This window comes from Leucoraja erinacea, chromosome 7 (genome assembly GCF_028641065.1).
Source record: "Leucoraja erinacea ecotype New England chromosome 7, Leri_hhj_1, whole genome shotgun sequence".
Lineage (NCBI taxonomy): Eukaryota > Metazoa > Chordata > Chondrichthyes > Rajiformes > Rajidae > Leucoraja > Leucoraja erinaceus.
In genome coordinates this window covers 39,715,726-39,738,960 of record NC_073383.1, presented here as the reverse complement: position 1 = coordinate 39,738,960, position 23,235 = coordinate 39,715,726, and the positions used below count along the sequence as shown (strand labels likewise).

The 23,235-nt window shown below is 45.7% G+C and overlaps 1 protein-coding gene across 2 annotated transcripts in view; it reads left to right on the top strand.

Moving 5' to 3' along the window:
• LOC129698908 (neuropilin-2-like) overlaps positions 1-23,235 on the top strand; it is a 90,724-nt gene that overhangs the window by 29,367 nt on the left and 38,122 nt on the right. For both annotated transcript variants that reach the window (XM_055638335.1, XM_055638336.1), the window contains exons 4-8: positions 4,508-4,738; positions 5,553-5,708; positions 6,086-6,255; positions 11,964-12,119; positions 20,356-20,500. In XM_055638335.1, the coding sequence (XP_055494310.1) occupies positions 4,508-4,738; positions 5,553-5,708; positions 6,086-6,255; positions 11,964-12,119; positions 20,356-20,500 (858 nt within the window). The remainder of the gene's footprint in view (positions 1-4,507; positions 4,739-5,552; positions 5,709-6,085; positions 6,256-11,963; positions 12,120-20,355; positions 20,501-23,235) is intronic.

Below are 23,235 nucleotides of genomic sequence, written 5' to 3'. Positions count from 1 at the left end.
AGTAGATTCGATGGGTCGAATGGCCTAATTCTACTTAAACTTGTGAAGTTGTGAAGCAATGAGGGGCATTCAGCAATCCTTCTGTTGGTGCCATCCCATCCTCACCACCAGCTAGTGAGGAACCATTCTAATGGCAATGTATCTTCCACAGTCGTCGTTGGGACATGTACATTTATGCAGGGTGAAAAGTTAGAACCGAGAACTGGGACTATTCTAAAGAGCTCAGATTTCTCCAGCTTGAAGACGATGGATTGAATTGCTTCTCCTGGCTCACTAATCTTAATGTCCTTTATATGTGTGAGTGATAGAATCTGATTGTGGGGAGAATGTGTTGCTAGGAGAATGTGGGGTGAGGATGGGAGATTTTCCTTCCCTGAAGGACATTTGGGAACGTAACAGGGTTTCAACCACGGTGCCATGTATATTGACATCAGGGCTGGCTTATCTATTCAAGATTTAGTTGATTGCTTGAATTTTAACTCCGTTGCTGCTGCAGTGGGATTTGAAGAAACATGTGTCTGGATTGGTGGTCCACTCCATACCACTGGTCACAGGTTCAGTGACTATCTTTCTCGGCCAGCATTTGGTTGCGAGTGAGCAGTCAAGAGTCAAGAGAGACAAGAGTGTTTTATTGTCATATGTCGTGGAAAGAACAATGAAATTCTTACTTGCAGCAGCACAACTGAACATGTACAGTAAACATGGTGCTGTAATGCCCCTGTCCCACTTAAAGGCAGCAACTGTACCACTGGCTCACCGTGTCGCCCACTAGAAAGACTGGCAACAGTACAGCGCCCTAGGAGGTTGTAAGCTCTGCAAGGCAGGAACGAAACAAAGGGGGAGACAATCGACAGAAAGTATATTTGGAAAGCTCAGTATATTGTGCCTGTCATGAGAGACTATAAACAAATCAGGCCAGTCAAAAGTGCTGGATTTACTCATTGGTCTGTTCAGTGTTTGAAGCTTAAAGGGGTCTAATTGGCGAGTTTAGAAGAGTTTAGGAGAGTTTGAAAAAATGTCATGTTGAAGACCTCCTTCGACTAGGTAGAAGACCTCCTTCGACCTCCCTTCGACTATGTTAAAGACTGCCTATGACTACTTTCGACCACCTTTGATTACCTTCGACTACCCTCGATTACCTACGAATAACATGCCAACCTCTACAATCTACTTCGACTACGAGTAAAAAAAGTATATATTTTCCAAGGCGACCTTTTTTACTCGCGGGCATTTTTCAACATGTTGAAAAATACGCCGCGACCTAGCTGAGGCCTCGAATACACGGGGACTACTCTCGAGCATGAAGGAGAGTTACAAAGACCTCCTAGGACCTCGTGTTACGACCATACTGCCTGAGTATGAGTCGAGGGCAAACTCGCGAGTGGGACAGCCCTGTAAGCCAAGAACATAGCTTATGTTTAAGTAATCGTGGAACCGCCATTAGTGAGGGGGATAAATATGTAACACATCTCATGCTTCTTTTCCTTGAATTTTCTTGTACTTCTGAGTTTATGTTCTGCAGCCGATTGGCAGCCAAGACATATGAATCATTATTTATTTCTAAACATTCCCCTCTACAGAAAAACTAAGCGACAGTAAGAGTGAAGAGTGAAAATCAGCCCATAGCAGATGGAATAGGAAGAGCAGCTGAACAGCTGGGGGGGGGGGGGGGGGGGGGGGGGGGGGGGGGGAGGCAGGCAGAGAGCACAGACAGATAGATGGATAGAGAGAAAGAGTGCCACAAGGAACTGCAGATGCGGAAATCTTAGGCATGCTGGAGGAAAGCAACAGGTCGGGCAGCATCTGAGCGGGGTCCTCAGAGTCTAAGGAAAGGTCTTGACCCAAAATGTCATGTCCATTCCCTCCTCAGATACTGCCCGACACATGGTTCCTCCACCATTTGTTGTCTTTTAGAGAGAGATGGAGAATCAGAGAGAGATAAAGGCAGAGATATGTATGGAGAAGAAAACACATCCACATTGGTAGAGAGAGGGAGGAACAGACAATAGGAGAGAGGGAGAGAATGGAAAGAGATCACATCTCTATCATGAGACTAAAGCAACGTTTTCAGAAATGAACCATGTTTCTTCACAACAGAAAGGCATTAATACACAGATATAGAGAGAGGAGGGACGGATTAGTGAGGAGAGAGTGGAAATGTTTCACACCAATTTTGAAACAAAAGTACTTTGCCACTTTCAAAAATGAATCACATATCTTTACAGCATAGGGAGGGGGGGGGGGGTGGGGGGGGGGTTAGAACAATGGAGAGTATCCGGGGGGCACTGGCTGATTTGGGGGGGGGGGGGGGGGGCAGGCAACTATTCTCATCCACCACCCTCCACAGCAATGCTACCTCCTAGCGTGTATGAGTTGCTCCAAACAAGACCATGGGAAGTGTTGCAACCAAGGCTAATCCTGCCCCAGCTCTCAACAAGAGTCAAGAAATGTTCCCCTCTGCTCACTAACTTGATTTGCAGAGGTTAAACTCCACACTGTTGTGTTCACTTTCACCCAGGGCCTCTCCCTGCTTCACCCTGAAGCCTCCTCCAGGCATTTGTCTCTGGAAGTTCTCCAAGTCAGACTTTTTGGACCTCCCATTAATCCCCCTACCACTGGCAGCGTGCCTTCAGCTGGCCAGCACCTAAGATTTTGGAAATCCCACCTACTGTAAATCCCTCACCTTGTCTCTCTCCGCTCTCAGGATGTTGCCTAAAACCCATCTCATTGACCAAGTTTGTCAGCCGCCCTTCTGCGTGATCTGATGTTATATTTTGTCTGATCTATACCCCATGAGAGACATTACACTGGTGAAGGCAGAGTGGAGAACAGGTTGTTGCTATTGACCATTTCCAGGGCTCAGGCAAACACACTCCCAGCAAGGGTCACCAGGGAGAGACCGGCAGCAGGAAATAGGCCTGCTCTTGTTATGTTGCCATGCATGTGAGCTAATAACTACCAAATGTACGCAGATGGAGATCTCATAAATTGTGCCTGTGTGGGTATAAGTGTGTGTTGCTGCTTGCGTGTGTATGTGTTAGTGTATGTGATATTGTGGTCACTCAAAACAGTATTATTACTATTATTGCACTATTAGGAAGATCTGTCAAAAGCAAAACAAAAGTCTGTGGAATAGTATCCAGGCCATAAAGCCTGAAACTCAAGTTGGTCTGTAAGTCGCCTGAACTGTCAGTGATTTGCTACTCTTACCAGATCCAAGATCCAAGCCAGCTGGTGTCATTTATAAAGGGTTCAATTCCTTTGTGTTGTGCAACGTTTCAACTCAAACACACTTAACTGTACATCCTGGGGGATCAGTGGCAATTATGGTGATATGCTGTGACAATGGGGCAGACTCTTGTGTTGTTAAGAGTCAATGAGACACAACATTGCTGGGCTGCCAGACAAATGCATTTTGTATTTAACATGTGGGAGGTGGTGGGAGGTGGGGCTGCAAAGTCAATGGACTGTGTCTTGCTGCAAACTAACAGCTTGTTCGTGATGCTGCCTGTCATTAATGCTCAAATCAGGCATCAGGGAGTCACGTTGCAGGTTGCAAATTGCCAGACCTTGCTAGTCAGTTTACCATGTTGCCAGCTTTGCACACCCGACCTAGGGGCAAGTTAATGGGGCTGCTGGATCACAGCGCCAGAGACCAAGGTTCAATCCTGATCTCCGCCGCTGTTTGTGAGGCGTTTGCACATCCTCCCTGTGACCACACGGGTTTTCTTCCGGTGCTCCGGTTTCCTCCCACATCCCAAAGACATGTGGGTCAGTAGGTTAATTGGCCACTGTAAATAGTCCCTGGTGTGTGTAGAGGAGTGTCAGAATCTGTAGGGAGGGAGTTGGTGAGAATGCGGCAAAAAATAAAAAGTGGAATTAACGTAAGAAGAGTGTCACTGGGTGGCAGATGATTGGTGTGGACTCGGTGGGCTGAAAGGCCTGTTTCAATGCTGTGTCTTTTTGTGACTCTGTAGCACCTCACCGCAGTGTCTGCCTGGTAAATGGGGAACCCACTGCATTGGAATGTTGAACTCGCCGCAATTGTCCAGCTTGATAATTAATTGTATTAGAAGCTGGTCTGACTTCAGACCAAGTTGACATGGAAGAGCTGGCCATCATCAAGTTACATAGGCCATTTGAGTTGAGTAATTTGGCCTTAGTGCCCTGAGGCTCCATGATGTTTTTACACGGAGAGTGATTGAAGGTGCTGCCCGAGGAGATGGTGGAGTCCGATAAAATTACAGCATTTAAGAGGCATATAGACAAGCACTTAGATATGCAAGGCACAGAAGGAACTGTCCTAGTGCTGTCAAACAGGATGGATGTTGTGGGTGGAAAGGTTGACATGGACATGGCAAGCCACAGGCCCTGTTTTTGTGCTGTACAACTCTTGACTCGATGGGAAAAATCATTGATGTTGTCTGGAGATATCAGAGATAATGCCTGTTTTTATTTGGTACAATGACATTCTGAGTAGTTGCCTGATTTTTACTTTCTCTTGCAGGGTCAGATGATTGCTCCAAGAATTTCACGGCTCTCAGTGGTGTGATCGAGTCTCCCAGTTTTCCCGACAAGTACCCTCACAACCTCTACTGCACTTACATCATCCTGGCTCCGCCCAGGTCAGAGGTGACCCTCACCATGCTGATCTTTGACCTGGAGTTTGACCCTTTACAGATAGGGCCAACCGAATGTAAATATGACCATCTTGCTATCTGGGATGGATTTCCTGAAGGTAAGAGTGTTTGTTGGTGGTCACAGAAGAGCCAAAGAAACAGCAGAAAATGTTACGTTGTCCACTTACGCTTCTGTTTAAATATTGTTAAATTAAAAAAAAGAATTGTAGTTACATCCATTACTACCCCTACCCCTTAAAACTGGGGATCATGGGTTCAACATCTCAGCTGCAATGCTATGGTGAGGTGAAGGGTTAAAGTTCAGCTTCCCAGGCAAGGAAAGCCAATCACATGTAACTCCTTGGGTGTGCAAAGGTGAAGGGTCAGTAGAGATTGGTCACTTTGGGGACTGGCTGTAGAGTAACATAGGTTGCTGATAGACACAAAATGCTAGAGTAACACATGGGCAGGCCAGGCAGCATCTCTGGAGAAAAGGAATAAGTGACATTTAAGGTCAAAACCCTTCAGTCTGAAGAAGGATCTCGACCCGAAACATCACCTATTCCTTTTCTCCAGAGATGCTGCCTGACCCGCTGAGGTACCGCATTTTGCATCTATCTTTGGTGTAAACCATCATCTGCAGTTCTTTCCGACTCATTCCTAAACATAGATTGCTGGTTGGGTTGGGTTGGGGGAAGATGAGACAACTTGTGAAAACTGCTCATTTTGATTCTTTCCAAAAAGTACTTGCAGTTTAACGCCCGCTCCACCCTGCCAAAGAATAGATGCCTCAAAGGATCTCACCTGATGTGTTAACCTGTTTTACAGTTCAAATTGATGTGCATTTCTGGCATCCGTAAAAGGTTTCAAGTGCAGAAAGGAAATAATTTTTGGAAGCTGCTTCATCTGTTTTATTCTCCACCTCCCCCACAGTGAGTCCTCTGATCGGTCGCTATTGTGGCTCAAAGATCCCAGCTGTGATCCGCTCTGATACTGGTATCATGTCGCTGACGTTCCACACAGATATGGCTGTGGCGAAAGACGGCTTCTCGGCTGAGTACAACATCACCACGAAAGAAACTCAGGATTGTGAGTCGAGCATGTGGCATTGACATGATTAAACTGCATGGTAGGGGGGGTGCTAACAAAGTAATCTGCCCAGGGTGAAGTTCAACAGCGTAGACCTCAACCTAACTGGCGCTTGGTTGATGGGCTTTCTTATTGACTCTGTAAGGAGTTTAATGTCAAATGGTTAGTGTTTAGGTGCAAATGGAGCAACTGTTATAAAACCCGTTTGGCCCACACATATGCAAATAATGTAATTTTAAGGCACCATTAGCCATCTCACGTGATTGCAGTTTACCAAGTAGTTTCCTGACATCCTTCGTGGATGTCCATTAGTCCACAGCGCTTAACTTCAGCCACACGCCGGGACAAAGGTTACAGTTGTTTCATTGTATTTGCAGCCTCCCAGTGCAACAGCCCGCTGGGTATGGAATCTGGTCAGATCAGCAACATGCAGATCAAGGCTTCGTCCTCCTATATGTCTGGGAACTGGGAAGCAAGCCAAGGTCGACTCAATCACAACATCAACGGTTGGACACCAGCCGAAGATACCACCAAGGAATGGATCCAGGTAGGTCAAGGAACCCAATTGAAGAATAGAAACCCAACACAATCTTTAATGTAGGGACAGATAATGTTCCTTGACCAATGATCTACTCAACATGTTGGTTGCTGAGCTGGTTGAATGAAACAGTCGTAGATCCCAGTGAAGGACAGGCAATTGAGACGACAACCCAACTTAATGAACTCCCACCACATTGAGATCGTATTGTGTTTGCCAATGTTAAGTATACACAGTAGGTCTTCCCGGTTTATGTACGCCCAACTTATGCACAGCCCATACATATGAACAGATGTTTGGAAGACTTGCAGGAATGGACCTGCTGGCTGCTAAGGGGCTGCAGGTGTCTTCTGCTGTGTAAGAGCTCACATTACAATCACACATCCAATTTGAGAACTATTTGGGTTATGGTAAGATGGCTGAATGTTCATATCCCATTCCAGAGACTTCAACATGTCTGATGTTGACTCTGTCCTTTCAGGGAAGACATTACTTAAATCTGAAATGTTGATTTAAGATTCCTATGGCAATACTCGAAGAGGAACTAGAGAGTTTGTCTAGATTCCCAGCCAACATTATTCCTCACCCAGCAGCCCTTGATACTATCAGTGTGAAGGTTTGCAGCAAATTGATATGTTACCCACCCTTCATGAATGGCTGTGCATCGTTAGTTGTTAAGGTGCTATGGGATGTCTTGCAGTGATGAAAGGTGCTTCCTTAAGTCAAATTCCTTACTTTAATTATTTAATAATAATTGGCATGGATAGGGTGGGTTCACCTAGTCTTTGCCCCAGGGTTGGGGAATCAAGAACAAGTGATGAGAGGGGAAACCGAGGCCCAACTTCCTCACTCAGTGGACGGTGGGTATATGGGACAATATGCCGGAGGAAGTGGCTGAAGCAGATACTATAACAACATAAAAGACGTTTGGACAGGTGCATGGATAGGAAAGGTTTCAAAGGTTCATTTATTGTCACATACACCAATTGTTGTAGTGAAATTCAAGTTGCCATTGCAACACATTAATAAGAATATAGCACAACATTATAAAGAAGTTTAACATAAAACATAAAAGCATCCCCCCACAATGGTTCCCACTGTGAGGGAAGGCACAAGGTCCAGCCCCCATCCCCTTGTCCACCCACAGTCGAGCCTATTGAGGCCTCCGCAGTCCTATGGGGCCGATGTTTCAGGCCCTTCTCACTGGGTGATGGTGCTCCAGTGTCGGGTGAACCCTCTCAGCGGCTTGGGACACTTGGGACGGCCGCTTCCTTACCGGAGACCGCGGCTTCCGAAGCCGACAGACCGCGCTGGACGGAGCTCCACCACTGATGATCTCAGCACGAGATCCCAGGCTCCCGATGTTAAAGTCAGCGCCGCCGCCTACGGCTGGCCACTTCGCAGACCCGCAGCATCGCGATGTTCAATCGGCGGCCTCAGCATGCCGAAGCTCCAGCGCGGCGAACCGTGCAAGGCATCGCCCGCTCCGCTCCGTGAAGATGTTCCAGCGCTGTGCCGCCACCGAAGCCGTGGTTCTGGCCGGTCCCCTCAGGAAAGGCCGCTCCGGACCCGATGGTAGGCTGCGAGGACGGGTCGAAGGAGGAATGCCGCCTCTCCGCCCAGGTACGGACTAGGAAAAGCAGTTTCCCCCTCCCCCCCATTCCCCCCCCCCATAAAAAGTCTAGTCCTCCAAAAACAAACACTATTTAACATACTAAAGATTAAAAAAAGAAGCGGACAAACAGAGAGCTGCAGGTAGGGCAGCCATACACAACTGGACGGTGCCCCCTAAGGTTTAGTACGATATGGGTCAAATGTGGACATATGGGATGAGCGTAGATAGGCATCTTGGTCGGCATGGAGTTGGGCCAAATAGCCTGTTTCCATGTTGTATGACTTCATGACTATAAATAACCATACTGACATTTCCAGAGCTGGGGTTTATAGAGGCCACACAGTGCAAACACAAACCATTTTGTGCTCGTGGCCGTGCAGAGGTATTGTTGCACATGAATCTCTGGACACCAACTCTCTTAACAAAACCTATCACAAGTGTGTGTTTATCCATTGTGTTTAGATGGGCAGCACAGTGGTGCACTCACTGACTCAGTTCCACTTCAATCCCGACCTGCAGTGCTGTCTGTGAGGAGATTGCACATCCTCCCTGTGACCTCATGAGTCCCCCCCCCCCCACCCCCCACCCCCCCACCCCACCCCCCCCCCCACCACCACCACCCACCCACCCAATATTCAGATTTCCTCCAACGTTCTCTCTCTCTCTCTTTTTTTTCCTGTGATGCTGTATCCATTAGAGCATTTAAATTAGCATTGATCCACTTCCATTAACCAATAGTACTTAGGACTTCCAGACTGTGGGCTTTGTGCAAACTGGCAAAAGATTCATTGCAGCTTTTAAACTGAATGATTTGTTTTGCTGAATCTACTCTTGTATTGATCTTGAAGTCCTTACTCTATTCTCAGGCAGGGTGAATCAGCATCAGGTAGGCTGAGCATACCCACTTCTTACCCTCTCCATTCCCACCTCCTATCAGCTCCTGGCTCCACTGGATCACCGTGCAGTTAACGGCCAATCTCTAGGATTTAAAATAAAAGTTGTAAAATGTTGTTCATTGGTTAGAAAAATAGATGGAAACAAATTTCAGTTTGAGTGACTGTTAAGATACAACCATTCAGGTTGGAAAGTGAGTGATTTTTCACCAATCAGCTTGAGGACGGCAGGTGTTAGGGAGGGAGGACATGTTGGGTGGCCAAAGATGGGCATGCAGCTGGGGCTGGAGGTTGTACGTCCAGTGATATTTCCAGATGTAAATGTTGTCTCATCATTGCGTCTTCCAAAGATTACTACCTCTGCCAAAGTCATAGTTGGTCCATTCAGGGGCCTTGTGCATAGGGAGCTAAAGCTGGCTAGAAATCACCAATAAAATTGATTTCGTGTAGTATGGTGATAGCGAATCTCAGCTTCCCTAAGGCCTTGAGATATGTTTGGGCCTTAGCTACATTCCTATCATCACCATCACCTCAACCTCCCAACCTCAACCTTTACTCAGTTCAATTCAGTTCAGATATATAGCATGGAAACAGGCCCTTCAGCCCACCGAGTCCGCTCTGAACAGCGATCGTAAAATACCCGTACAATAGCATTTCTTCATTTGCTACCTCAAGCATCACCAACCATCACCTCAAACACTTCCATTCTCCACCATTCACCCCATCCATTTTCTCCTCTCCATCACCCCAATTAGCTCTACGCCTCCCCACATCTTTAAAGGCCCCCCTGTTCCCCATTACCTTAATCACCCCTTCCCATGCCTCAGATTTCCCACTCCCCATTGTCTGAGACACCCCAGCCCATCACCTCGCCCCTTTCCATTATCTCGAACACCCCTCCCCATCTCCTCACCATTCCCCATCTCCATACCCCTGCACAATACCTCAAACACCTCCCCCTATTACTGCACCCCTCCTCATTACCGCTCCCCCCTCCACCCCACTACTCCAAGCATCAGCTCCCTCACCTCTCTCAACATCGCTCCCCCACTCCATGCTGCACTGTAGCTGCACTGCAGATTAATTTTTGGACAATGCACGACTTGGCAAGACTTCTTTGAAGTCTGCCAAACCCACAACCTCCAGCACTCTGAAGGGCAGAGATAGCTGATGCATGCAACTTTAAACACGTCAGACTTTCCATTGCAAGACAGTGAGCGCCAAGATTTAGAACCCATCCACAATTTTGCATCAAAATCCCGAAACTCTCTCCCCGATAGTACCTCCAGCAGAACCAACACCCACCGCATTGATTTAAGAAGTTTGCTCACCACCATCTTCTCAAGGACAGTAAGATACGGGCAATGAATGCTGACCTTGCCAGCAACTCCTGTATCTCTTAACCCATAATTTTAAAGCTGTGAGTTGAATTTGATATTGCAGTAATGGAACTTGGTACTTTAAGTGTTGGGAATAACAGAGAAGAGAGGTGTTATCAGGGACGACCATAAGTTTATGAGTGATTCCAAAAGGATAAACAGCGAAATGATGTTCCCTTTGCACGAGAGTCCAGAGATTAGGAGCCACAAATATATTGTGACTAATAATTCCAATTAGCAATGCAGAAGACTTTTCTTTATCCAGAGAACAATAGGATGGGAAATTCATTGCATAATGTAGTGTAGCCAGGGAAAATAGTTTTGAAAGGATTTGGGATATATGCACGAGAGAAAAGAAAGAAATGATATGTCGATCATGGTGAGGAGATTAGGATGCAACATATGTAGCATCCTGGACGTATTGGACTAAGTGGCTTGTGTTTGTGTGTGTTCATCTCATTCATTGGTAAACGGCAGGAAGTGTTTGACCAAAGTTCCTGCAGAGCAATATATGCATGCAGCTCATTGAATAGCACCAGGTGGGTCCGGTCCACTTTCACCGTCCTGACAGTCAGCCCAGCCCTGGAATTATCAGATAGTTGTAGCAACCAAACTCTTATCAACTAGCCGTCAGCAGACATGACCAGGAGGTGAAGAATGCTCCTGGTGTTGGACAGCTCGTGGAACTGCAGGGCTCCAATCCCTTGCACATTCCTCGCACATTCTCGCCGACTCTAATACTCATTTACACACTAATGGATAATTAGCCCGCCAACCCGCTCATCTTTGGGATGTGGGGGAAAACTGGAGCACCCGGTGGAAACCCACATTATTACATAGCAAGAGCGTGCAAAGTCCACACAGATAGCAGTTGAGGTCTGCATTGAACCTGGTTAATTGGGGTTGCTGTGAGGCAGCAGTTCTATTAACTGCACCACTCGGCTTTCCAGTGAGAGGTGTGGTTTAATAATTCCACTTTGCAGCCTCCTCCCCCTCCCCCGTCACCACCCACCAACATTTTACGACAAAATTATTTGTGAGTTGCTGTTGATGAATTGTTTCAACTTTGGTACAGTCTCAGATGTCGGTTTGCTCAAGTGTTGCTTCCAGCTAGTTTGCTAATAATTGCCTGCGTAAGCATTTTAACCGCTGGTGGGATTCATGGTATTTCCGCATCCTGCCATCCTTCCTCCAGTGGCCGCTGTACCTTGTTGGGTGTGGACGGAATCCTGCCACAGTGCTGCCGAAAACTGAATGGAGATAGCTCAAAATATCTAATTTTGCCTCTGTCTCTCTCAAGGCCCCAAAAGTTGGATGTAGCTATATCCATGATATTGGCCTTGTGCTGAGATAGGGAGAAGTCCAGTTAATAATGGACCCTACTCTGTCCTGGCCATCTTCATATAACTGTGTTAAGGGTTGGGGTTGGTTCATTGGGAGATCTTCAATCTCCATATTAGTCGAGCGCTTTCAGATCAAGGTAAGTGATCTGATCCATCATTATTTCCGCCTCTTTGAGAGACCAGACTAGTCTTGGTTCCCAAAGCACTACGGATATCCAGACTGTCTATTTGCGACTCTGTGGCCTAACACCCTAGTGACTAGTTAAGCCTAAAACCATTGGGTTTATTTTCCGAATAGCTTATTTTGAAGGTCCTAGATTGATTAATAAAGGGGAACAGGAGAATAAGACAATCTGATAGAGTGAGTGCAAAACGATAACAGCTTGGCATCAGGTCTTCACTGTTGTCTATGAACATGCCGGGAGGTTAGAAGAATGTGTTTTTCTTTTGTTTAACATGTTGATGTTTGATTCCCTTCTTCGCGTAGGTGGACCTGGGGATTCTAAAGATCCTGACTGGCATTGCCACCCAGGGGGCGATCTCTGTGGATACATCCAAAACCTACTATGTCAGCAGCTACAAGCTGGATGTGAGCTCCAACGGTGAGGACTGGATGACCTACCGACAAGGGAAGAACCACAAGGTGAGGCCGAGGCGGCTATAATGCGTTCTCATCGTCTGAACTGAATGTGTGGATCAGTTGGAAAGGGTGATTAGTGTCCTGTTCCAACCTGTTCTGCCCTGCATTTTGTTTTTCAGTAGTGGTGCTTGGCAAGAAAGGAGAGGAACATAGTACATAGAACATTACAGGATAATGAAGTTGGATAATATAGAACTAGTGACCAGGTGATGGATGTGCGGTGTGGACTCAGTGAGCCACAGGGCCTGTTTCCTTGCTCCATCTCTAAATTAAAACTAAAGGACAGTTAACCATGGACTTTTTTTCTGCTGATGTTAGTTCGCTTTCTTAGCTCAGTAACAATCAATCAATCCCTACAGTCGCCTAAACAAAAATCATTCTTTTCAACTTAAGCGGGAATAAGGAATGAGATGTGAGAAGTTTGTTTACATTCCCTTTTAGTTGTTTGATTTTTGAGTCACCTTACAAGGATGAGAATTTTCCTTGGATCCGAAGGGTCCCAGATAATATTACAAGCATCAAAACACAGCAGGAATTATAAAGTTGTGCCGCTGATCTTTCGTCTAGACAATGAGGATTTCTTTGAGAAATATAGCTCGGTAAATAGTTTGAGGCATGTGAAATGTAGAACTTCACCTGCTGTTTCTCTCACATTCCCAATTAAAGTGTTAATCCTGCCTTCCCTGCCGTTCATTCTGCAGAGTGCAAGAGTATTGAGAGGTAGGTGTCGACCTGGAGTTTGCAGTGAGTCATGTGGATGGGGTGAGAGGTCAAAGATCGAGGGAGCGGGGAGAGGTACTCTGCGGTAATGTCCCTGATTAAATGATGGCAGCTGGAATATTACTTAGAGTTGCACTTGCTTTAGGCCCCATGGGAAGCCCACCTCATTGTTAATGTGCGGTTGTCAACACTACCCCGGTGACATTTGAGACCTTGGAGGAACACAACAGCAAATCACTGACGAGAGGTAAAAGGGAAAATAAATCCTGAATTTCTATATACAACGTGTCAAATTGTTGGGATTCTCGTGGAGGAATAGTTCTTGTGGTGGTGCAGGGGATGAGATGTCCAAATTATGTGTGGCAAGCTCCTATAAAGCTGCACTGTGATAATGATCTGGTAATCTCTGTCTGTAGCAATGCACCAGGGAGCAATCACTTCACACAAGGGGCCTCCTTGCAGCCATTCTCTGTCAAAATCAGCAAGTAATGTTTCACAATCAGCCCCTCACAGTGTACCTGGCTGACTGTGGGATACAGGTCCTCTATTGTGCGAAGGATGGGGGGGGGGGGGGGGGGGGGGGGGGCAGGAAAGTATAAGGGCAAAACCAAAGATACGAGAGCAAATCAGTGAGAAAAGGGAAAAAAAAAAAAAAATGCCCTTTCTGCTTATGGGCACAATCCAGTTTAATATTTCAGCAAAAAGCAGAATGCTGGAGGAACTCAGTAGGGCTGGCAGCATCTGTGGAGGGAAGTGAACGGACGACATTTCAGGTCTTGATCCTTCATCAGCTTGACGGAATAGAGGGGAGATGGTTGGTAGAAAGAGGTGAGGGGAAAGGTTGGGGCAAAAGCTTGTGAATGATAAATATAGATAGGCACAAAATGCTGGAGTAACTCAGTGGGTCAGACAACATCTCTGGAGAAAAGAAATAGGTAGTTTCGGGTCGAGAAGGGTCTGAAGAATGGTCTTGACCCGGGACGCCACCTATTCCTTCTCTCCAGAGATGCTGCCTGGCCCGCTGAATGACTCCACCATTTTGTGTCTATGGTGTAAACCAGCATCTGCAGTTTCTTCCTACACAAATGATAAATTGATCTGGGTGGAGCAGTTGATTGGCGGATGAGTCAAGTGGGGGAGGGAAATATGGAGATAGTAACGAAGGTTGCAGGTGATAAGTGGAGAAGTTATGACCAGAGATGATTGCAGGAGCAAATTGTGGAATATGATAAGAAAGGAAGGTGGGGAATGAAATGTAAAACCAAAGGGAGGGATAGTGGGTAGATTGGAATGAACTAAGTAAAATGGGGGCCCAGGATCCAGAATAAGGAGAGGTGGATAGGTAGTAGCTGAGCTCCCCTTCCCATTACCATATCAGCCTGTCTATCCTTGGCCTCTGCCATTAAAGAGTGAGGCCACACACAAACTGGAAGAACAGCATTTATATTCCGTTTGGGTAGCTTACAACCCAAAGGCATGTACATTGAATTTGGCAATTTTAGGTAACCTCATCCCCTTCTCATACACCCAGCTGCCCCTCACTCACCCTGCACACTCTCCCTGCCCTCATCACCCATTCCCATTCCCTTTCACCACCCCTCTACTTGGTGTCACTCACCCATCCCTATTCCACATCCCCCATTTTTACTTTACGCCCCACCCACCTACCATCCCTCCAAAGAATCTGCATGTGTCTCCCCACCGTTCTGTGTTCATCAAACTACCTCAATCTTCAATCGTCATAAATAAAAGGATTCAAAGAAATGATGAGCTCTACTGGATTTTTTTTCCTTCTGGGCTTTTGCTTGGGGGAACATCATGGAGATTGACACCGAGACTCCATTCTCTGGGGAGACAGATGATTTGAAGTGTAATCAGCTTTCAGTGGATTTTTACACTGGGAACCCTTTGGGATTCCTTCCCATATATATATTGTAAGTGTATCCCTCAATTTCCTGTTGCAATATTGGTTTAGTGTCAATTCTTTCAAAATTCCTAATATATCTAAATTCTAATTTAAAGAGGCCAGGTTACGTACATTAGACTGCAGCCTTGACTGTAGTTTCGTTTTTTAGTGTTTAGTTTAGAGATACAGCGCATAAACAGGTCCTTTGGCCCACCGGGTCCGCGCTGACCAGCGATCCCCGTACACTAACACCCCTACATACACAAGGGACAGTTTATAATTTTACCGAAACCAATTAACCTACAAACCTGTACGTCTCTGGAGTGTGGGAGGAAACCAGAGCACCAGGAGATCACCCATGCAGGTCACAGGGAGAATGTACAAACTCCGTACAGCCAGCACCTGTAATCAGGATCGAACCTGGTCTTTGGCGCTGTAAGGCAGCAACTCTGCTGCTGCACCACCTTGTAACTGGCCACTGTAACATGCTATGGAATTAAAACATAGAAGGAAATAATTTGAACTAAATTGGATTGAGTGTTCTGGGTTAGGGAGGATAGAGCTGGGGCAGCTGTGGAATCAGAGCACAGTCCATTGAAACATGACCCAAACAAGACCCTAAAGGCAGGATCAGGCTAAATGCCAAAGCTTTCTGGCACACATGTTGCAAAATACCTTGGGTAACCAGGGACATCTGTACACAAGGCAGCAAGATTTCATTCATGACACAATTTTCATTGACACCCCTTTACTGGAGCAGGTGCTTGTGAAAAATAGGTCTCGGGGGTAAACCACATCTCCTCTCCCATGGAGCTGAATTAATTATGTGCTTTATTTTTAGACTAGACATGAGCACGATCCACTGAAGTGTTCTGGGAGTGCTCCATGTAAAATATTACTGTCATTGCTTAATCTTCAGTTGAAAACAAGTGAAAAAATGTAGAGCAAAATACAAAGTGCTGGACGAACTCAGCAGGTCAGGCAGCAGCTGTGGTGGGAATGGATGTTGCATGAATGATGAACACCCCATCCATTTGAGGATCCATGTGATGTCTTTAACTCTTACTTTGGAATTTTGGAAGCTGAATTCAGCCCTTTGAAAGGGGATCAGGAAGGTGATGTCATGTTTAGTTTAGAGATACAGCAGGTAAACAGGCCCTTCAGCCCACCGAGTCTGCACTGACCAGCGATCCCTGCACATTAACATTATCATACACTAGAGACAATTTTTACATTTATACCAAACCAATTAACCTACAAACTTGTATGTCTTTGGAATGTGGGGGGGAAACTGAAGATTTCTGAGAAAGCCCAGTGAGAACGTACAGACAAGTCAGGATTGCTGCTTTAGGGCTGTAAGGCAGCAACTCTACCGCTGCGCCACAATAGTGAGATCACCTCTTTAAACTGTGGTACTGATGGTGAGACTTCCTACGTTATCTCGGGAGGACTGCCTAAGCCCCCCACCCACCGCCAACCTACTGCATTTAAATATTTGTCCCCATGAGGAACAAGCTGCAGAGGAAGTGGTAGAGGCAGGTACAATTGCATCATTTTAACGGCAGTCAGTGGCAGTAGTATCCTTGGCTCATAAAGGGAGAAGGATCATTGAAAATGGCAGTGAATATATTGAGTTCATTCTCTAAGAGAACAGAAGCCAGTATGAGTGGAATAAAGAGCATACCATCTCAGAAATTGCTCATCCACTATCCGTCTGTTGCAGAGTCATAGAGCTGTACATTTCAGAAACAGACCCTTAAGTCCAACTCATCCAGACTGACAAGATGTCTATCTGATCTAGTCCCATTTGGACCATATCTCTCTGAACCTTTCCTATCTGTGTACCTGTCTTGGTATATTTCAAATGTTGTTATTGTACGTGCCTCTACCACTTCCCCTGCAGCTAGTTCCACATAACCACCAACCTTTAAATGATTCCCCTCTTACCTTAAATCTATGTCCGCTTTAGAATTCCCTGCCCTGGGAAAAAGATTGTGCCATTATCTATGCCCCTCATTATTTTATCTACCTCGATAAGATCCCCCCTTAGCTTCCTACACTCCAGGGAAAAAAATCACAGCCAAAACAGTCTCTCATAAATTCATAAGTTCTCGGAGCAGAATTAGGCCAATCGATCCATCAACCATGGCTGATCTATGTTTCCTTCTCAACACCATTCTCCTGCCTTCTCCCCATAACCCCTGACAGCCTTACTAATCAAAGTAAGGGTGTCTTTATAAATTAAGCCATTCTGTCCTGTAGCATCCTTGCGATTCTTTTCTGCACCCTTTCTAGCTTAGTGGCAGCCTTCCTACAGCCTGGCAATCAGAACTGTACGCAATACTCCGAGTGCAGTATCACCAATGAGCCTGTGGTTTCACAGTGATCACTTCAGCCACCTCAGTCGCTGCAGAATTGGAGCTGATGCAAGTTGTGCTTGATCCCAAGGGACTGCCTGGGAGGGAGAAGAAGAGTATCCAATTGCACATCATTCTAGCTCTGTGATACATCTAATGCTAAGACCAGTGTAAAACCAGAAACCAATCACTCAACATACAGAGCAAAGGTTCAATTCATCCCAGGTTTCAGAAAGGTTAAAATAATTGTCAAGGACGTGAATGAAACCAGAGGTAGATTGCCCTTTGTAGAGAGAGCATGTACAGTGGGGGCTGGGTTAGAACTTCTCATGGAAAATTCCTCTGCGCCACATTCTAGTTACAGTTTAAACAAAAAGGAAAAGTCAGTAAATCTCACTGCTGGCTAACCTCAGCCCTGCTCGTTTGAATAAGACTAATGTTCCACGAGATTTCCTTGAATTCCTTTCATCCCCAGAGGTACTGTGCTGGAAAGGTTAGAATTGTAAGTTAAATTCATCAGTTCAAGCAGCATTCAAATGCATAATTAGTCCATTTATATTCACACAGCCTGCTCGAACCAACCCTGAATTAACTGCTCCCTAAAAGCAGAGGTTAGTTTAATTACTGGGACCACGAGCTGTAATGTTTTCACTCTTCCCCATAAATGGTACCAGCGGCAGACAAAACAAAACGGGCGCTGTGCGTTTAGAAAGTCATACGTCCTTTAACTCTTAGCTGAGAAAATCGTACTTGTATAAGGTGTCGATTAAGCGATGGACTTTCAATTTACCCTTCTCATTCCAGCTCAGTTATTGGTGGGGGGTGAGTTAGCAGGGGATGAATGGGGCTGCAACTGCGTGGGCAGTGGAGATTACCACCCTCTCCAGGATGGTCCCATTTCCACCCCACTTCAACAAGCTAATCCAACCTGTGCCATCCTGATTCATCTGTCACCCATTGCGGTTACTCAATTGGTTGTGTACACCCAATAAAATTGACATTGCCAACCTCTCATGAACTCGGAACCTCTCCTTCACATGGTGGTGAAGGGAAACAGTGAGAATGAAACAGGGGCAGGAGTATGGTGCATGCTTCTTGAGCTGGCTCTGCCATTCCTCAAGATCTACCTAATCTCTGCTTCCCTGATCTCTCCCCATAACACTTCTCTTGATATGCAGATATCCAATGACACTGTTGGAAGTTTATCTCATCTACTTGTGGGATAGTGTAGGGAGAAGGAAAGGACTGTCTTTCTTCCAGGCTCAAAAAGCTATCTAGTATCCAACCTCCAATTCCCTTAACTCACCTCCAGAACCTTTGACACCCCCTCCATTAAACTTCCGAACCACCCATCCTCCACCTCCCCCATCCTAACCACCACCTGCTTAGCTCAATCACTGTTGGTTCTTCAACTGCCACTGGACACCCCATACCACAGTCAAGAGAAATCCTCCATGCAATGGATCCCACCATCAGGAAGGCCTCAATAATTAGTAAACCTCCTTGGGGCCCACAACAAGGAGACATCAGGAAGACAAACATTGTCAAACATAATCAGAAAATTACTTTTCCTGAGCTCACCAATCTATAAACCATTCTACTCCCACCAATCATGCACCTTTTCTAATATTCCGTCCCCAGCCCACACACCCCCACCAAACCTCTACCGCCCACCAACTAACGGGCAACACAGTGGTGCAGTGGTAGAGTTGCTGCCTTACAGCGCCAGAGACCTGAGTTTGATCCTGACCACGGGTGCCGTCTGTATGGAGTTTGTACATTCTCCCCATGACCTGCATGGGTTTTCTCCGGGATCTCTGGTTTCCTCCCATACTCCAAAGACATACAGATTTGTAGGTTAATTGGCTTTGGTAAAATTGTGAAATTGTCCATAGTATGTAGGATAGCGTTAGTGTGCGGTGATCGCTGGTCGGTACAGACTTGATGGGCCGAGGACCTGTTCGCGCTGTATCTCTAAACTCAACTGAACTCATCAATTCTAGTGTTACTTAAAACCACTTCTTCAAGATCTCTGCTTCTAACAGCCTGTGTGTGTACTCTGGAGCACGCTGTTCCTTCAACTCCATCACCTTTGGTCAATGATGTCTTACTGATACCCTCATGACAAAATACCAGTCATCACATTTGCTGATGCTCTGTGCATGAGGCACCAGCACTCCCAGATCCTTGCGCCACATTTTTAGTAAAGGGCAAACTGGACCTGAGGGGTTCCAGGTGCTTGATTAAACCCACCATACAGTATTCCCTTGGGAATGTCTGTCATAGTGCAACCTTAGCAGTGTAATGTCCGTAGTAGTTTTAGTTTTAGAGATACAGCGTGGAAACAGGCCCTTAGGCCCACTGAGTCCACTTCCACTAATGATCACCCATGCACTAGTTTTATCCCACACACAGGGGACAATTTACAGAAGCAATAGACAATAGACAATAGGTGCAGGAGTAGGCCATTTGGCCCTTCGAGCCAGCACCGCCATTCAATGTGATCTTGGCTGATCATCCACAATCAGTACACCGTTCCTGCCTTCTCCCCATATCCCCTGACTCCGCTATCTTTAAGAGCCCTATCAAGCTCTTTGAAAGTATCCAGAAAATCGGCCTCCACCGCCCTCTGAGGCAGAGAATTCCACAACTCACAACTCTCTATGTGTGAAAAAGCCAATGAACCTACAAACCCGCACGTGTTTGGAGTGTGGGGAGTGTGTGGTGGAGTAAACCCATGCAGTCACAGGGAGAACATATAAACTCCATACAGACAGCACTCGTGGTCAGGATCGGACCCGGATCTCTGGCACTGTAACATAGCAACTCTACCATTGTGCCATACATTGGTGCTGAGGTAGAGTTGTGGTTAATGTTGTGCAGGGTGGTTCATGAGCCTGTTGGATGAGGGGAAGAAGCTGTTCTTGAACCTGGAGGTAACAGTTCTCAAGGTTCTTGTACTTTCTTCCCAATGGTGGAAGTGGAAGTGAAATGAGAGAATGGCCAGGGTGGTGTGGCTCTTTGATAATATTTGTTCCTAGTGAGTAAGTGAGTGATAGAAATGGGGAGGTGGGGAAAGGCGAACGGATGAGAACGGGGGGAAGAGTTAAAGGGGATTTGTGTAAATGGGTCAGCATGGACTCAATGGGCAGAAGGATCTGTTTGTGTGCTGCATGCCTCCCATGATTTAGAACCAGCTAAGGAAAGGGTGACTTTGTGTCTATGAGTGGACTAACGCATACCCTTTTCCCCTCAGTTATTTGCGGCCAACACGGATGGTAACGAGGTGGTGTTGAACACGCTGACCCCGCCTGTGGTCGCTCGCTTTGTTCGTATTAGGCCTCAGGTCTGGACAAACGGCATTTCCTTGCGTTTTGAAGTCTACGGCTGCCAGATGACAAGTAGGTCGACCCTTCACTACATCCAGTGTCCCGCCAGTGACCTTTCAGCTGGGGAGAGCTAATGTCTTTAGTTCGTGTTCTTGCTGATGTTCTCTCCAGTACTTATCCCATAGTGTCAACATCATTCAGGCAGAAATCATAGCATTAAACTTCAAAGGTATTTCCTTGCTGTAAATCACTTCGCAATGTTCTGAGATCATGAATTCCAGATTTTCTTTCTGCGTTAAATCAAAGCAAATATGTTACAAAATGATGTGGAGACGTTTGAATGGACTGGGGTTTGCCTTCGCTTTCAGGATCTCCTGTCCTGACTTTGTCAACATCCTAATGAGGATTACAGTATTGTATCTCTCCCAAGGGCTATCACTCAACAAAAACATGGCCAAAGTTAAACTCAATTTGGATTCCCAAGCATGTCTGTTCAGTGAGGGCCCAGAATTAAAACGTAATTGCATTTAGATCAGAGAACAGTACAGCATAGGAACAGGCCGTTCGGCCCACAATGTGAATACCAAGCATGATGCCAAATGAAACTAATCTCCTCTGCCTGCACGTGATCCATACCCCTACATTTTCTGTGCATCCATGTGCCTATCTCAGAGCCTCTCAAACACCACTATCGTATGTGCCTCTGGAGGATTTAACAGTGAAGGATTTTGAAGTGCCTGACAAAAGTATAAATTAAACTACAGAGTACACAAGGGGATGGCCAAATGATTTGTTAATCAAGCGAGTTTGCTGCCACAATTTCAGAAATGAGGGAGCAGTAGAGAGGCAACGAAGCTCAAGGAAGGAGTTACATAGGAGTTCAATCTATCAATCAACATAAAATTTTTATGGCATCACAACTGGAACTTCAGCCAAGTAGGTGTTGCTGAGAAAAGTAGGGTCATTGTTTATTATTATTGTCTAATTAGAATTTGCAGTGAAAAACGTTGCTTTATGTGCTATCCAACAAATCATACTATATGCCTGCTACACGGGTGGGTTTAAACTAAATAGTGGGGGGAGGAGACAAATTGGAAATACAAGAATGGAGTTAAAGGGAAAGAGAGTATAGGAAAAGTTAAGAAAGACACCAGAATTAACGGGACAAAAGGCTCACGAAGGGATGGGAGAGCATGGCCAAGTGAAATAGGAATCAATGTGAAAGGTAATGGATTAAAAGTATTATAAATTAATGCACAAAGTATAAGAAACAAAGTGGATGAGCTTGAGGCTCAGTTGGATATTGGTAGATATGACATTGTGGGGATTACAGAGACATGGCTGCAGGAGGATCGGGAGTGGGAACTGAATATTCAGGGTCATATGTCCTATAGAAAGGACAGGCAGGTGGGCAGAGGAGGTGGAATAGCTCAGTTGGTGAGGGATGAAATTCAGTCCCTTACGAGGGGTGACATAGGGACTGACGATGGATAAAATTGAGGAATTGTAAATGTAAGACACTAATGGGAATTATCTACAGGGCCCCAAACAGTAGCCTGGATATAGGGTGCAAGTTGCAGCAAGAGTTAAAATTGGCATGTAACAAAAGTAATGCCACTGTGGTTATAGTGTGGGAGATTTCAATATGCAGGTAGACTAGAAAAATTAGGTTGGTTCTGGACCCCAAGAAAGGGAGTTTGTAGAGTGCCTTCAAGATGGATGCTTAGAGCAGCTTGTAATGGAGCTGACCAGAGAAAAGGCAATTCTGGATTTAGTGTTGTCTAATGAACCAGATTTAACAAGAGAACTCAAGGTAAGGTAGTGACCTTAATATGATAGGTTTTAATCTGCAATTTGAGAGGGAGAAGATTAAATCAGAAGTGTCAGTGTTGCAGTTGAACAAAGGGGGGTATGAAGGCATGAGAGAGGAGCTGGCCAAGGTGGACAGGAAAGGGATCCTAGCAAGAATGACAGTGGAACAGCAATGGCAAGAATCTCTGGGCATAATCCAGAAGATGCAGGATCTTTTAATTCCAAAGACAAAGAAAGATTCTAAGGGGAGTAAGAGGCAACCGTGGCTGCCAAGGGAAGTTAGGGATGGAAGAAAACTAAAAGAAAAGGTTCTTAACATAGCAAAGAGTAGCGGGAAGCCAGAGGATTGGGAAACTTTCAAAGGACAACAGAAGGTAACAAAACGGGCAATACGGGCTGAAAAGATGAAATACGAGGGGCAGCTGGCCAAGAATATAAAGAAGGATAGTAAAAGCTTCTTTAGATATGTTAAGAGAAAAATATTCGTAAAAGCAAATGTTGGTCCCTTGAAGGCAGAAACAGGTGAAATTATTATGGAGAACAAGGAAATGGTTGAAGAGTTGAACAGATAAGTTGGTTCTGTCTTCACTAGGGAAGACGCAGATAATCTCCCAGATGTACTAGAAGACAGAGGATCTATGGAGACAGAAGAACTGACAGAAATTTGCATTAGGCGAGAAATAGTATTGGGTAGACTGATGGGACTGAAGGCTGATAAATCCCCAGGGCCTGATGGTTTGAATCCCAGGTTACTCAAGGAGGTGGCTCCAGAAAACGTGGACGCATTGGTGATCATTTTCCAATGTTCTTTTGATTCAGGATCAGTTCCTATCGATTGGAGGGTAGCTAATGTTATCCCACTTTTCAAGAAAGGAGCGAGAGAGAAAACGAGGAATTATAGACCAGTGAGCCTGACATCAGTGGTGGGGAAGATGCTGGAGTCAATTATTAAAGAAGTAATAACTGCATTTGGATAGCAGTAAAAGGATTGGTCC